The 16,241-nt window shown below is 45.1% G+C and overlaps 2 protein-coding genes across 2 annotated transcripts in view; one reads left to right on the top strand and one right to left on the bottom strand.

Moving 5' to 3' along the window:
* Positions 1-1,075: 1,075 nt before the first annotated feature.
* On the top strand, positions 1,076-11,027 carry LOC120797475 (FERM domain-containing protein 7). The gene is made up of 12 exons (XM_040141163.1): positions 1,076-1,219; positions 4,612-4,716; positions 4,821-4,863; positions 4,954-5,032; positions 5,349-5,446; positions 5,757-5,871; positions 6,165-6,312; positions 6,945-7,040; positions 7,173-7,336; positions 7,714-7,782; positions 8,266-8,341; positions 8,764-11,027. The coding sequence occupies exons 1-12, from the start codon at positions 1,091-1,093 to the stop codon at positions 9,991-9,993; spliced, it is 2,352 nt and encodes a 783-aa protein (XP_039997097.1). The 5' UTR covers positions 1,076-1,090; the 3' UTR covers positions 9,994-11,027.
* A 2,320-nt stretch (positions 11,028-13,347) lies between these two features.
* The window catches only part of stk26 (serine/threonine protein kinase 26), a 33,141-nt gene continuing 30,247 nt past the window's right edge, over positions 13,348-16,241 (bottom strand). Inside the window, exons 9-12 of the mRNA XM_040141129.1 lie at positions 15,741-15,837; positions 15,130-15,192; positions 14,471-14,598; positions 13,348-13,536 (exon numbers count right to left, since the gene is read on the bottom strand). Coding sequence (XP_039997063.1) covers positions 13,521-13,536; positions 14,471-14,598; positions 15,130-15,192; positions 15,741-15,837 — 304 coding nt within the window. The 3' untranslated portion in view covers positions 13,348-13,520. The remainder of the gene's footprint in view (positions 13,537-14,470; positions 14,599-15,129; positions 15,193-15,740; positions 15,838-16,241) is intronic.

The raw sequence follows: 16,241 nt of genomic DNA, 5'->3' as shown, positions 1-16,241 counted from the left end.
GATAATGCAGTCAGTGTTGTCAGTATTGAACTATTACTTTATTACTTCTACTTAAACTGATGCGTTTAAGTAGAAGCAGCATTTTATTGGTTTCCCTGGTCGGGATGGAGCAAATGCTAATGACTCATCTTGCTGCTTGGTGGTTTAATCAGTAACAACGCATCATATTTTATAAAGGTGCCATATCATTCGTAAGTAAAAGCTTAAAAGGCCCCCGATCAGTGCCCTGCTTGACCGTAGCCCACCATGGGCCCCACCCGGCGTGGACCTGACGACAGGTGCAATCCCCCAGAGCATCGTGAGAAGTCACGGTAGCTGTCACACAGAAGTAGTACGAGGTAGCGTGAAATGCAAAGACTCGAGGGTGGGTAATTGAGTAAATGCTTTAGTTACTTTTCACTGTAAAAACCCTTTAATATTCTGGGAATATTCAAATATTTCTGCTACTGAGTCATCAGTCTTCTTTATCCACATTTAATCACCTAAAATCTTGCAAGTTTACTTTTTTTTTGTGTCTGTATTGCCTGTGTAGGTCATTCCCCCGGCCATGACACTGATCAATGGTCAATTGTCCAATTACTTTTGGGCCTCCGAAACAGAGGGACTAAGTAGAAAAATGGCTGGAACTCCTAAACGGCTAATGTGGTATTTTTTGTTAAACCCCTTGAATCAAAGTCTACACTTCAATCACATCCTTTCAAATCCATTGTGGTGGTTGTTCAGAGGTGGTTGTACATATATATATACACACACACACACATATATATATGTGTGTGTGTATGTGTGTGTGTGTGTGTGTGTGTGTGTGTGTATAGAGGGGGTCAGCTGGGTTTCAGTGTCTGGAAACTACGTCAGTGTGCCATTACGCATCTGAAGAGCGCGCGCTCCAGCGGCAGCCGCGGACCCCCGGAAAAGGATGAAGAGGAGGAGGAGGAGGAGGAGGACGGTGGTGGCGGTGATGATGATGCTGATGATGAGGAGGAGCGCGTGAAGCCGTTTTCCTTGGCGTGCTGCTGCCTCTTGAGGATCGACTCTCACTCTGATGGATGTAATGGAGGATCAGAGCTGAGAGAGAGAGAGAGAGAGAGAGATGGGGGACCGTCACCGGCGGACCCAGAGACTCGGGAGTCTCGCCACCAAGTCCCGGGTCTCCAAGGAGACGAAGCTCCGGCTGCGCGTCATCTTCCTCGATGACAGCGAGCGCACGTTCGAGGTGGAGGTAAGTTTGTCAACACCTGGACCAGTAGTTTCTAAAAACCCGATTTCTTTGAGTGTGGCTCGCGGCAGGTGTGCGTGCCGTTCGTGCTGCATTTTAAGAAACGTTGATGCTTCATCGGATGTTTCCCTCGTGGCTTTCTGACGCAGCAGTTCAGCCGTTCACACCGCGGTTTGGTTCCTCCGCGTGTTTGGAGTTGTTGTTTTTAGTTTCTGTCCTTCCCGTCACGGAAGAGAAAAGGAAATCCGACCTTTGTCTTTGCGCGTTCTGATCGGGCCGCTATCTACACTCTGTGTAGAATACCGCGCGCGCGGGCGCGGCGCACGTCCACGTGGGCAGCTCCGTACTACAGCGCGCACTCACCTGCGCGCACTCACCTGCGCGCACTCACTGGGACGACCCGGGAGCCGGGGGGGCTTAGCACGGTAACCTGCACCGTGACATGACCGACTCACGCTCCCACCTCGGCCCAGTCGGTATCTCGGTTTGTAAGCGCGGGCCGCAGTCACCGGCACCCCGTACCTGTGGGGCCGGTCCCCCATCCGTCGCTGGTCTGGGGCGTTCCTGCTGCGCACAGCGTCCCTGACAGAGACCGGGGGGGGGCCAGGGCGACCTGCAGCGGGCGTCCTCCGTTGCCGGGGCCCCCCTGAGCTTCTTCTTCAGCCTGCTGCCTCCCATCCGGGGCAGGCTGGGACAGTCCGCGGCCTCGACGCTCGCAGAGCTGCAACAATTAGCCGGTGGATCCACGAAAAAAAAAGTAGACGGCTGCTACTTTGATCACTAATGAGTCTTTTCACGCAAACGCGCCAAAACTCGACCAGTTCCAGCCTGTCGCACCTTAATTCCCGCCGCTCTTCTTTGACCGACGCGGTACGACATTCAGTGTCTTTGAGTCTTGACCTGTTGGTCGGACAGACCGATTTCAAGAAGTCGCCCTTTGGCTTCAGGAAACTGGGATCTGGACTTTTCTCTCTCGACATTTCAAACACAAACCAAACAACTCGCCGTTTAATCCCAAACTACGTGGCGATTGACCGGTGAATGAAAATGGATTCTCCTGTTTTCTGCCTCTCTGTATTTTGATCTGGACGAGGAGACCCCTCAAAGAAGACGGCCGAGCAACTTCCTGACCCGCGAACGTTCCTCGTTTGTCCCCCAGGTTTAGTTTCGCTGAACGTGGAATAAAATGCTCGTCGAGGCAGGTTTGTGTGGCAGATAGCAAGAGGCCGATTTTCCCACCCACACATGTACCGTAGTAGCAAAACCACCGATGATGATAATAATGGATCACACACACACACACACACACACACACACAAAAACCAAAAACCAGAACCAGAACTTGGATATGAGTTTTGCTTGGATCGGGACTGACCAGATTTCAGTCAGTGCTAAACTACAACGCTGTCAAAAAGAAAACCCACCCTGTGCGTTATAGCCTTTATAACAGTCAGTGTTTGTCGGGGGACTCGCTGGACCAGCTTTTTGGGGGGGGGGGGGGGGGGGCCCAGGCCCGGTGTCCCCCACTGGACGAGAGGGCAAGAGGTTCACGAGAGGTGGACGCCAAAGTCGAGAATCCAGACTCGGATTTAGGGACGTTCATTCGGCTTCAATGGAGCAAATGGACACGAAGGAAATGTTTTTTCGTGTTTGGGTTTTTTGTTTTTTTATATCTGCCAGATGTCAAACAGCTGGATGTGAAACGTAAACACTCTGCTGTCAATGAACCGTCGTGTGCCCTGCAATCCAGGTCAGCGTTTCCGACATGGTGACGTCGCCTGCGAGGCAGTAACGCACAATCTAAAAAGAGGCTCTCAGTGCGCGCGCGTGCGTGCGCGTGCGTGCGTGCGACTTGCAGTATTGTGACTGCTAAGTAGCTCCATTTTCCACGCCCATGCTTTCTCTGTCGGTTTCCCAGTGGCTTCTGGGACATTAGTAGCATCTTTACAGGGCGAGGAGGAGGAGGAGGAGGGAGGGAGGGAGGGAGAGACGAAGGAAGGAGAGGGATGAAGGGATGGATGATGGACGAGGGCGAAAATAAACTGTGATAAATATCTGGTAAACAGGGAGAGTGAGCTGGGACTTACAGGCCGAGGCCTGAAGAATAGGTCTCTCTCCTCTGACCCCGATTTTCTGACCTTCAGGGCAAAACCCCGGTGAATGATCAGACGAGATGCGGGGGGGGGGGGGGTTCAGACGTAGTAGGCCGCAGCTGTGTCAAACCGAATCCGCTTCGGTCCACCATGCGGCGCATGGATCAACGCGTCCGGCGCAGACCGGGAAACACGCGCCGCCGCGGCATTATCCGCCGTCACCCCCCGTGAAACCGAAGGCCCAGCTCTGCTCCAGCTTCAAATAGAAAGTGCTCTCTTCTTGTCTTTTTAAATTCCACTTGCCAGCCACTTATTCAAGACTGATTCAAGAACATTATCAGAAAATACTTGTGATAAAGTTGTTGCCAAATGTATCTTTTTAAAACGACATAATTGAAAAAATAAATAAAAATGAGCAGCTCGAGTTTGTTGGAGAGGACAGTTGTCGGCCTGCAGGGTGAACAGTAAAGTCCCATTCCGCCCAATTTTACTCCATTCCGCTCCATTGAAAAGTGCTCTTTTGTTCCGGGGGCAGCCGTTTGTTTCCACTAATCATGGGTTAGGACTGTGTTCTCTTCCTAATCGGTTACAGCTGCACACCCCCCCCCTCTCTTCTTCCCCCTCCCTGCCTCCCTCATGACAAGTTAATGAGGGACGTCCAGTGACCACCGCCAGGGCAGTAAACACCGGCTAGCAGACAGCAAACACTAAAAAAAAAAAAGAAAAAAAAGAAAACAGCGTCGCTGCAGTAAAGGGAACGATGCACAAACACCCTCTCAGTAATTAGATAGATGAAGAGCAGAGGGGTAGAAAAGAGGGGAGGGGAGGAGAGAGAGATAAGTGAGACCACAGAGAGAGAAGGAAAGAAGCGGAGGAGTTTGGAGAGGAAAGACTGAGATGGTAGGAAAAGGAAGAGTGTGAAGGGTACACATAGGTTCCTAGGAGCATACCCCTCCTCCACCGGATTTCTGCCCTTTAAGTGTTTTTGCTTAATCGACCGTAGCATTATCTTGAATGTGCTGGATCAGAGGGCGACACGTTACCCCCAAGACTTGGGGGGGGTTCTCTTTCCAGTGCCCACTGAAACGAATGAGCGTCTGCTTCATACCGGCTGCAGCGTTACACCAACTCTCCTCATGCAAAGTTCGTAGTGAGCTGAAGAAGTCAGCGAGTCGGGGGCCCGTCCCGGCTGGGGTCCGCCGAGCGTCCCCCGGAGCTCTGAGAGATTCTCAGTTTTAAAAAAAAAATCCCATTGTCCCTCTCGCTTTCCCACCCCGGACTTGAATTCTCTCTCCGTCTCAGCAAAAGGTTCTAGGAGGCGACTTCTTCAACAAAGTGTGTGGTCATCTGAAGCTGCTGGAGAAGGAGTACTTCGGACTGGAGTTTAGACACCACAGCGGCAACTATGTAAGGAACCCAAGCACACGGAGCATTTCGGGTTCTCTCCCCCTCAGGAACACGGACAGAACGTAACCTCTTTTTTCTTTTTTCTGATCTGTAACATGTGGCAGGTTTGGTTGGAGCTGCTGAAGCCACTGGCCAAACAGATTAAATGTAAGTCGGGTGAATTCCCCCTTTACGTTTAAGAAACTCAACACACACATCCGTAAAATCCCTCATTTCTTCGTCTCTCCTCTCCGTCAGACACCAACGATCTCTTCTTCAGGTTCATAGTCAAGTTCTTCCCACCGGACCCGGGGCAACTTAAGAGAGGCCTGACCAGGTAACAGTGTTCGCTTCCGTCTAAGTATTCTTTAATCGCTGGGTTTTTTTTTTAAAACATAGTTTGTTGTTGTATTACAATCTTTCTTGCTACAGTCTTGGTCACAGATCCACTCTCAGAATAAACTAATGTATCCGAAGGTGAATATTCATCCTCCTCTGATATGATGAATGCCTGTTTTTGAACAAATCAGAAAAAATGAAAATGCAGAATTAAAATGACTGTGACTGTATAATTTTCCTCTTATTATCTAATCTTTTAAAAGTGTGTGTGTGTGTGTGTGTGTGTGTGTGTGTGTGTGTGTGTGTGTGTGTAGGTATCTTTTTGCCTTACAGATAAAGCAGGACTTGTCCAATGGCAGTCTCACCTGTAATGACAACAGCGCCGCCCTGCTGGTCTCTCACATATTGCAGTGTAAGCAGAGTTAAACTCCACATGTGGCGAACCTGCAAGTTCACATTTGTCATCAAGTGGTGAATCTAAGTCAGGAGGCATAATTTAATTCATCTAGGTGCTTTTTGATGCTTTATAGAAAATTTAATTTTTAGCTTTAGGGGCAAATTCCCACATAACCCCAATGAAAAAAATAAAAATCTACTTTTCCTCGAATGAGGATAGTTGGAAACACAAAGTTAGAGAAAAGAAAGACCTCAGTCTGTTTATTTAAATGTTAAAATCTTTTTTTTACCAGGCATGTTTGTGTGTGTGTGTGTGTCTGTTACAGCAGAGCTAGGGGACTATGACGAGGAGCTGGATTGTCACCATTTAGAGATGAAGCAGTACGTCCCCAACCAGGAGTACCTAGACCACAAGATCATCAAGTTCCACAAGAAACACAGGTACATAGCGAAACTGAAACAGGCGGTCTGGAGGCTCTGTCGTGTAATGGATGTTTTCACCCCAAAACAAACCATTGGCAGTAAACATGTCATTCGACAAGTTTTTTCCGTGTCAAACACAGAATCCACCCAAAGTTTCTTTGTCATCACCCACTGCTGTTTAACCCAACCAGTGAGAGCACTGCTTCATCCAGAACAGCTCCGCGTCCATGAAATGTTTGCAGAAAAAGCTGTAATGTCATGTTAGGGACGTGTTTGGTCAGTATAGCCTGCATTCGTCAATCTCTCTGTAGAGGTGTGTCTCCAGCGGACTCGGACATCCACCTGCTGGAGGTGGCGAGGAAGCTGGACATGTATGGCATCAGGCCTCACCCAGCCCACGACGGAGAGGGAATGAGGATCAACCTGGCCGTCACACACTCCGGAGTACTGGTCTTTCAGGTGTGAGGTTCATGGTCCTAACTTTCACGGTCTTAGCCATCACAGCAGCTTGGCTCTAGGGATGGCAGGGTTAGTTTGTTGGTCTGTCTCTTTGGTCCAGAGTGAAATGTCACAACAAATATTGGTTGCATTGCCATAAAATTTGGTACAGATATTCATGGTCCCCACAGGATGAATCCTAATCAATTTGGTGACTTTCCATCTATTGTCAGCGGTGGGGAAAAATTTGTTTCATGTCCAATACTTGAGTTCCGTGACGGGCTACCTCCTAAAACAGAATTCCTCCATCGGTGGCACCTTGACATTAAGGAAGTAAAGAAAGAGTCAAATGATCCTGTTGAAGCAGGATGTTGGATGCGGTAAATAAAGTGTGAAATCAATTAGATGTCACTTAAGTTAAAAACAGTTTGAGTTAACATGAATGGGAGACAGACAGGTGGGATTATTCCAAACTTTATGATGGCTTAATGATTGGATCTGATGGTCACGCCTACCGCTGTAGGATGGCGGGACCGTTAAAGATACCCTGTTTTCCAGAAAGGGACAGTTTTCGCTGCAAGTAAGTTAAATTTTTGGCATGTCGGTAGCACTGAAGGACACATTAAACCAGCTTTTTCCTCCGGGATTTTCAGGGAAACACCAAAATCAACACTTTCAGCTGGGCGAAAATCCGCAAGTTGAGCTTCAAGCGCAAACATTTCCTCATCAAACTACACGACAAAGTTGGGGTGAGGAGCTGACCTGGCAGTGATTGCCAATAATCGTCAGACTGGATAACTGCATTTTTTAAATATTCAACTGTCCGTTCTGCGTTTGCATTAATTGAATAATTAATTACGTGTTGTGTGATATCCATGCAGCCCTCGTGCAAGGACACCCTGGAGTTTTCCATGGCCAGCCGGGATGTGTGTAAATCATTCTGGAAAATGTGTGTAGAGTACCATGCCTTCTTCAGACTGACCGAGGAACCAAAGGCAATACACAAAACACTGCTTTCCTGTAAGGGCTCCAGATTTAGATACAGGTAAAACACACACACAAAACACTGTGAGACAAACGTGCATTTGGGCTTAGCACAAAGAAAATTCCTGCATTGCTCTAAATGCTGAAATTTGCGAGTGTCGAGTGTCTTTGCCGTCGGTAGTTTTTCACTAGAACATTCATAACCTTGTGCTCATAACTTGAGTTAATCTATTTCGTGCTTGTTAAAGTGACTCAAAACTTCACTGAGCATTTCATTGTTCAGATTTTTGTGTAATTTTTGGGAAAACTGAAACCGAGGCACCTAAACGGAATTCATTAATTTTATTACTTCCACCTGTGCTTCTCCTACTTTTACGTGTCAGGATATCTTCTGTGATAAAGGCATATTAGTATTCAATGTGTTATTTTATGTGGCAGTGGGCGGACACAGAAACAGCTGCTGGAGTGTATGGGACCAGGGGAAAAGAAGCCTTCACATTTTGAGAGGTGAGAATTAATTCGCCAACCCCAGTCAAATGCATGAGACCACCAGATCAAAGTATACACCGACCCTAATGCTAAAATTCACCTCCAAAATGACAATAATACCACCAGGAAGGGTGCTAACAGCGCGCTGATCGCATTGATTTCGCATTGATACCGCACAAGCTGTGGAGGGATGTTCTCTTTTCCTAATTTTCTGTTGAGTTTACCGTATATTTTAGGCATTCAGCCCATCAGTTCAATAGTACGGCAAACCACAACTCAACTCTCTCAAGACGACCTGTCTTGTGTTAGTCAGGGGTCAAAGCAGAAGCTCCCTTGTAACAGATGCCAGAAAATATTCCCCGTGACCCTCAGATGATCACGTATCAAAAAAAAACATTTGGAAACGAGATAAAACAAAAGCTAATGAAAGATAGATGATAGAACGTCTTTGTAATTTTTTTTATCATCTGTCTATATCATCTCTTCTTTTCTTTTCTCCAGGACTTATTGTCAGTCAGACTGCGATCCCAGACAGTGTCGATCGTCTCCTGATCTCCTCACCGACGTCTCCAAACAAGTAATAAACACTACCATCCATAGTTCACATACCACGTATATACATACGTATGTCGCGTAGCTGCATCGATTGGTCGCTGAATTGATTAGTCGACCAACGGAAAATGAATAGGCAACTGTTTTGACAATCGATTAATAGCTTGTCGGTTTTTCGTGCAAAAGTGACAAATATTTGATGGCGCCAGCTTCTCAAATTTGATACTTTTCTCTGTTGCTTATCTATTGGATTTTGTCGGTTGGACAAAAAAAAAAAAAACCTTTGATGAAGTCGACGTTGGCTCTACGATATTGTGATGGGTCAAATCACCAAACAATTGATTAATTGAGAAAAATCACAGGCAGATTCAATCTATAATAAAAACACTTTTTAGTTGCAGCCCTGATAAGAGATAAGTCTAATGTTTGTGTGTCTTACCTCCTAAGCTGTATGAGCACTCGCATCCCTTCCCTCGGTCGGGCCGTGCCTTGGCAGTCCGCAGTCAGGACGAGTTGGACCCACATCACCGGGTCAAAGACGACATTGAAATCAGGGGAGGAGGGGCTAAACGCAGCCAATCATCGGTCGAGGTCACCCAGAGGTCTTACCCTCTCTCTCAAGTCACGCCCCTCTCTCCTTCTCTCCACCAACCAATCCCCTCACCGAAGGTAAGATCAGCTTCAACATCTGTGATGGAGGACGTGAGGGGTGGACGCATCGGGGCGCAGCGCCAAGCCCAAAGGTTAGCTGGAGTTTATGGCAACCGATCACGACGTCGGCCCAATCCCCAGCCACACCCGGACGCCGCACAGCAGTTGGTTCTTCTTTACCCAAACAGTCCTTCCTACCAGTATCACCCCATCCTCCCAACATTTCCGTTAGCTGGTTCCACACCGCTCAACCGACACCCCTACTTGACGGACTATGTTGCTGTTTCTTCGCTGGAGCGTTTCCCACAGGCAAGGAGGCGGGACTATGTGACAATGGATGGGCTATCGCGGCCACCTTTCTACCCACTAAGCCAGGATTCGTCGTCTCTTTCACCGAACAGGAGGAACCTCCGCCCCTCTGGCTCAGGTGGGCTGGGATTGGCCAGGGTTTACCAGCCGGGAAGCAACGGAGCGAGGTTCTTGGGCACAGGACATACAGAGGCAGGGCATTACAGCGACGACTGCAATTTCCTCCCGGGGTTGCCTCGCCGCGTGGCAAGCCAACCAGATGTCAAGTTCCACCTCTCAAGGAGTTCAAACCCCACCTTTAACCCTGCCTCTGAGTTTCGTCCCCTTGGTTACTACCCCCACCTGACACGCCCCTCCAGACCCACCTACCTCCCGCTAAACTCCTCCCCTCTGCCTGAACGTCCCAACTCGCTATGCATGATCGGAGGAACCACGGGGAGCTATAGCGATTCGGACCCGGAGGTTTTCTATCCGTATTACTGCCAACCACCCCCGCTGGGGAACATAGTACGGTCTGCCGGACTAGCCAGGATGAGGTTTTCCTCTGGCAGCCTCCAACTGGATGAGGAGGAAGAGGGGGAGGAGGAAGAGGAGGACGATGGAGCAGCGAAGGAGAAGGCAAATAAGGACTTAAAGGGGGAAGAGGTGAAGGAAGAAAAGACAGAAGGAAGAGACGAGACTAAAGGTGCTGCGAAGGTTACAGAGGTCACACTGTAGGTGAAGATGAAAACACTTTACTCATGGAAACAGTGAAAACGTTCGTGATGATTACATTAAAAAAAAGGCAGGATGGTTTTTAAAAAGCACATCCACCACAGACTAGGTAAAACAAGACAATTGTAATAAATGTGATTAATCTGTGTGAATGAGAAGCGTATTGTTGAGGTGTACTGGCAGATGAAATGTACTGTTTTTGCCTTGCTTTAGTAAAAAAACCTCCGCTTCTGAAAAGTAATCCGGCTGCTGTTCAACAGCCGCATTATGGGTACAACCACACTAAATTCTGAGTATTAATACCGTCACCGACCGTCAATTCCAGCCATCACCCACGGTCATTCGGGGAAGGGCCTAGGCTCACCCTATGGTGAGGAGCTCGGACATCCGGAGGGAGCTCAGAGTAGATGCCGCTGCTCCTTCACGCCGAAGGAAGCCAGTTGACGTGGTCCAGGGGCAGCTGGAAAACGTTGCTGGAGAGAGGGACATCTGGACTACCTTGCTTAACCAGTCCCTGCATAAGTGGCAGAACATGGATGGATGGCTTTTATTTTTGTAAGTTTGGCTATAGGATCGATCTGGTATGATAAAGATCTAGTCAATGTAACTGCTCAGATCTAGGCACAAGGCAACACTGCTAAAAAAAACAAAAAACAAAACCTGAGATGTGGCAAGAAACAAGTGGTCAGATGATCAGACAGGTTGTAATCAAACCCCCACTTTTAGTCAGGCTTATTTGGAAGAGAAAATGAAGATGATATCCAAACTGTCCATTGTAAGCATCCATCACCTGCTGTACTCGGCGTAGCTGTGCACACTCATAGTTTAGTGGAACTGGATTAAAATCCACTTGACCACTGTTTAAAAGAATACTTTGAAGACTTTGATATGAAATTTTGAGTGTTTTGTCAGTGTGGCGATTATGTAGGGTTGGGAAACTTTCGGGGTGATCCTGTTTGGGTAACGTATTTGTTATTTTGTATAAATGGTTCTTGTGAATTCTGTAGGAAAATGTGAACTTGAACACTTTCTTTCTTTATATAACAGCTGGACTTGTGAATAAAAGGATTATACACAAGAAGATAATTGTGATCAAAATACTAGATTTACAAATTAAACTCATCTGGTATAATCAGTATAATTTATCATATTATTTTAATTGTATAATATTATACAGTGGGTAATTTCACCCAGTGATCAAATTATATCCACTTAAGAAACAGTGATATTAAAAATAACGGAAAAAACTACAAGAGATTGTCAGAAACTATAATATTGTCATATTGTGTCAGAAAAGTCATTCTGACGCAATATGAAAACTTTGTACAATGATAATGTCAGAAAAGTCACTGCCTGTAAAGTTTGTACGTCATAGACATGACTTTTCCTTCAGAAAAGGCACATTCAAGGAAAGAAAGAAAGAAACTGATGAAACACAAGTTTCTCAATCAAACTTAAATATTTATTCATAAAACTCTAAGTCCCGCTACAAAAAAGACAACATTACTTTAAAATCTTACATCTTTCATCTTACAACCCCCCCCAACAAGCATTACTGTATCCCTTATCATATATAAAAAGACAAAAAAAATATACAATGACCAAGTTTTATAGTGTCTTTGGTACAAACTTGCAGTAACACCTTTGATTACAGCTCCCTTTTTGCTCCTGAAGAGGACCTGTGCTACTTTCCCATGTTAGCTAATGAAAAACAACATCCTAACACATCAAGGGTTATGTTGAACATTCGGACACAAGTTGACAGCTCTCAACATATTACCTAACCTGAAAAAGGACACAGGCTTTTCAAGAGCAAGTGGAAGACCTTTTTTATGGTTCCTAGCAGATCTTTCATCACAGAAATCTTAATTTAACCAAAAGCTTTTTGAAAAAAACACTCATCCCACAAAACAATGAAATCTTCAATAACAGTAAAATGACTTCAGACCCAGAGCGACTTCGAGATTTCGCTATTTCTACCATTTCATTAGACCACTAATTTTGGTGCTAACAGTTGTTCAGTACTACTGGTTTTTTCCCATCACGAGAAACTACACTGATCTTACCCAAATGTCAGCCATTTTGAACATTTTTAGTCCCAATTTTTATCTTAACTAGCAATAGATTAATAAACATGAGAATTTAACACGTATTTAATAGTGTGGATTCTTAAAATGCATTTGATTTTAATATGTTTTTTTTACTGCTGAAACAAAGTTGTTACATATAGAAGGACAGACCTGAACTGAATTCCAGGGTCCGGGAACTGTAAGTGAAAAGTATTACTGAAGACAACAAAACAAATGCAATATTGGCATATAATCTGTCTCAAGTGCTACTGAACAAACATATAGAAATATACAGGTCAAGGCAAGCCATGACACAAAACATACCACTGCTGATGGATGAGAACCCTCGCTTATATATTTTTTGTGTGCGGTTTCAACAGAAACATCTCCATTAAAAAAAAAAAAGTAATAAAAACGTATGTCTTCTTTCAGAAAAAGACCGATTGCATGAAGAACTCGAATGGCACTCGTCAGAGCGCATACCTCCGCCAAGGCATAACGTTGATGAAAATTTGGGGGAAAAAAGTGATAGAAAATTCCTGTGTCCCCGTTCGCCGGATCCGCACACAAATTTAACGGGTTCTTCCTTGGCCCAGGCCCCATCCCTCCACCAGGTTTGGTGAAAAACGGTTCAGCACTTTTTGTGTAATCCTGCTGACAAACATCAAAACTAACAAACCAACAAACAGACATGGGTGAGAACACAAGCTCCTTGGCGGAGTTAATTAAGGCACATGATGGTAATTTAGGGAGTTTAGGAAGATTACTCATGGACTTAAGTTTGAATTTAGTCTGACGAAATTGTCTGCTTTATTTTACACAAATTCAAAGCTCAAGCTCAAGAAATTAACAAAGTACGAAGAAGAGGGGAAAAAAACGAAGAGAGAGAAATTCATGACCCTAAAAACGGGAAATGAAAACCACAAATCCATTCAGGTCTACTTTCAAAAATTCAGACCAGTTCATTCAAAAGTGCAGCTGTCTTTCAAATCCAATCTAGAGAGAAAAAGGTCTTCAACCAGCAGCAGTGAATTTATACACCTATACATATATATACACACAAGTGTGTGTGTGTGTGTGTGTGTGTGTGTGTGTGTGTGTGTGTGTGTGTGTGTGTGTGTGTGTGTGTGTGTGTGTGTCGGTGCGCGCACGCATATACATATATGCGCACAAAAACATGTGGATGTGTATATATATTATATATACATATATAGATATCTATACATGTATATATCCATACACACATACACATACATATATAGTTATATATTACATTAGTAGTGTGTGTGTGTGTGTGTGTGTGTGTGTGTGTGTGTGTGAGTCGCGTGTCTGTGTGTGTATGTACAGCGAGGAGACGTCGCACAGCAAAACTCCTCCGTTTCCAATCATCCAGCAGCGTCACCGTACGGAGACACAGTCTCTGTTCATTTACGTACTTCCTTTGTCGATCTGTCGGCCCCTTCAGTTGGTCGTGAATCTGATGAAGACGTGAAATCAGGAGGGAGAGAGAGGAAGACATTCGGTAAACAAATGATCTGAGGGACACACGCGGGAGTTTCTTTATTTCCCAGAAACCAACAGGTTATCTAGAGCTGAAAAGATTAGTTGATTACTGATAGTTTAGTTGAACAATTTTTTGCAACCCATTAATCGTTGAAGTCATGTTTCAGGCAAAAATGCCAAAAAAATTCACTGGTTCTAGCCTCCCAAGCCTCTTTTGAATGTTTTCCCAGTTTTCTAAGACAGTACACTCAACATCATTGGAATTTTGACGGTTGGTCTGACAAAACAAGAAACACAGAGTCCCTCTACAGGACCCGGGCCATGAGACGGAGGACCCGACATAGCTTATATCATATTATTACATCATTTGTGATTAACTAAATTATGTAGACCAAAAAGATGTGGTGTAAGCCTGGGGCTCCACCTTGCCTGGTTGATAATACAGCCTTGGAGGAGAGAGGGAGAAATGCAGCAGCCAAAAAATGATGACAAATTACACAACATAGAAGCTGAAGACATAAAAGCTAAAGGAGAAGACAGCAAGACAAAGACTGAAAAAAAAGACAGCGGGACACAACAAAAGAAAGCAAACGACAGAGAAGTGAAGGGCCCAATGACAAAACGGAGCAATCGTGCGAGGAGGCGAGAAAGGAACAAAGGGGAAACTAAAGAGTTGATTGTGCCTGTGAAGATTCTCAGTCATCCAGGTCACGGTGTTCTGCAAGTGCCCCTCGAAGGCAACCGGACTTGCTCCAAGTTCGTGACGACGTTTCACCTCTCATCCGAAAGGCTTCCTCCCGAGTTCTCCGCGTCTTCATGAAACTTCAAGCAAGTCCGGCTGCCTTCGCACGGCGCCTCCAGAATAAAGGCTTGATCGTTTTAGAAAAGGACGACTGCACTTCTGGTACCTGGCAATGATGTGAGTGACCATCCTGTCTGTGATACCCGGACAGACCTCTTCAGCCAACCGGATATTGCGTTCCAGCTCCTCGATGGCCAAGCGCTGCTCAGAGTGCTCCTTGTGCTGCTGCTTCAACTACAGAGGACAAAGGCAATAAATTAAAAAAAAAAAACAAAAAAAAACCGTGCCATCTGCACCTCAATTTTTAAAGCCTCATTCTGTGCCTTGTTACAGCCCTGTTTGAAGACTTACAAAAATATTAATATTAGATTAAACTCCTGACGGTGTCCGTTACCCCTGACATATGCCTGTTATGTTTTCTTTATTTTATTGGAGATGTGCAACAAGACAAATGAGAGGATTTGAGTCTTATCTCGTTATATAACTTAAAAAAAAAAAAACCTTGTTAACTTATCTCTGGTGTCAATATTATCTCTAATATTGGACTGCAATATGTTCCCGCCGCACACCGTCAATGTGGGTCTATGTAACGGAAATGTGCGGTTTCTGTTTTACACACGTACATATATTTACTCAACACGAGTCATGGTGTGAAGGCCTCAGAAAACGTTACGGAGAGGCTGCTTTTTTGGCCTGCGCTTATACTTTTAAGGAGTCACTCCATGCGTCTATGGAGACACTACCACACGGTGTCTGTGTGCTAACCTCAGTGAAGACAGGAGAGATGACTGTGGTCAGACTGGCAGATTTACTCAGCTGATCCTGAACCTGGACAGATGGAGAGGATGAGGAGGAAGAAAAAAAAAAAGGTTTTTCCGTTCAGTGCATTTCTACACAAGGTAATCTTCCATTTTTAAAACTGACACGTTTGACAAGCAATTTCCTGTCTTTGTTTTTTCTCAACACTCACTGGTTTTTTTCCTGTTAAATTATAACTGTCAAAAATTTTGGAATAAAAACTGGCTGTTTCCCAAATTTTTTTTTTTTTTTTTTTTTACTATTAAGTCCCATAAAACATATTGTGAATTTGATGCCAAATTTACGTTTTAATGTAAAGAAACGTAGAAACACAAATGCTACAGTAGGTTTTTTAGGTTTACTAAATGAAAAACTTTGGTTTTTAATTTTGTCCCTCTAACTTTAGCAAAAACAAATCCATTCCTTCATCATGCGGAGTAGAAAAAAAAATTGATGCCACGATGAAAAACCTTTTGTTCAAACAAGAAATCTTCAGAGTGACTTTGACCACTCTGACAGTGTGTAGACCGTTTCTCCGCTCATTAAAAGCTGTACATTCACACACAGACGGTACTGACCGTTCCATTGAGAACCTTCCTGCCCTCGGTCTTCTTCTTACGGACAGTGGTGAAGGACCACTCGGGTGACTCACTGTTCTCCTTATTACTGGACTCACTTAAAACACACACACACACACACACACACACACACACACACACACACACACACACACACACACTTACATTAGTCACTTATCCATGCAAAAAATACAGTTGCTGACATAAAACTAAATGTGACACACATGTCTGAACATCTGCGGTGCTTCTTCCTGTTTGAACTGTGTGCATCAAGCGTCTCAGAGGAGGAAATCAGTGCTGGATGGTGAAAAGTTCCGTGACTGACAAAGCACATGCTCTCTGCAAAAACACAGGTAAAGCGACCGCAACAGGGAGAATACGCAGCTTTGCAAACGCCATGATTCGGCTCTGTCGCAGCCACAATTTCAGCAACAACGAATGCAGCTAACATAATTCATTAACTCCACAAGCTGCACTTGTGCATATTGTGGCTTACTTCCT

This window comes from Xiphias gladius, chromosome 12, assembly GCF_016859285.1.
Source record: "Xiphias gladius isolate SHS-SW01 ecotype Sanya breed wild chromosome 12, ASM1685928v1, whole genome shotgun sequence".
NCBI lineage: Eukaryota > Metazoa > Chordata > Actinopteri > Istiophoriformes > Xiphiidae > Xiphias > Xiphias gladius.
The sequence above is the reverse complement of the archived record's forward strand: the minus strand, read 5'-3'. Positions and strand labels throughout refer to the sequence as shown.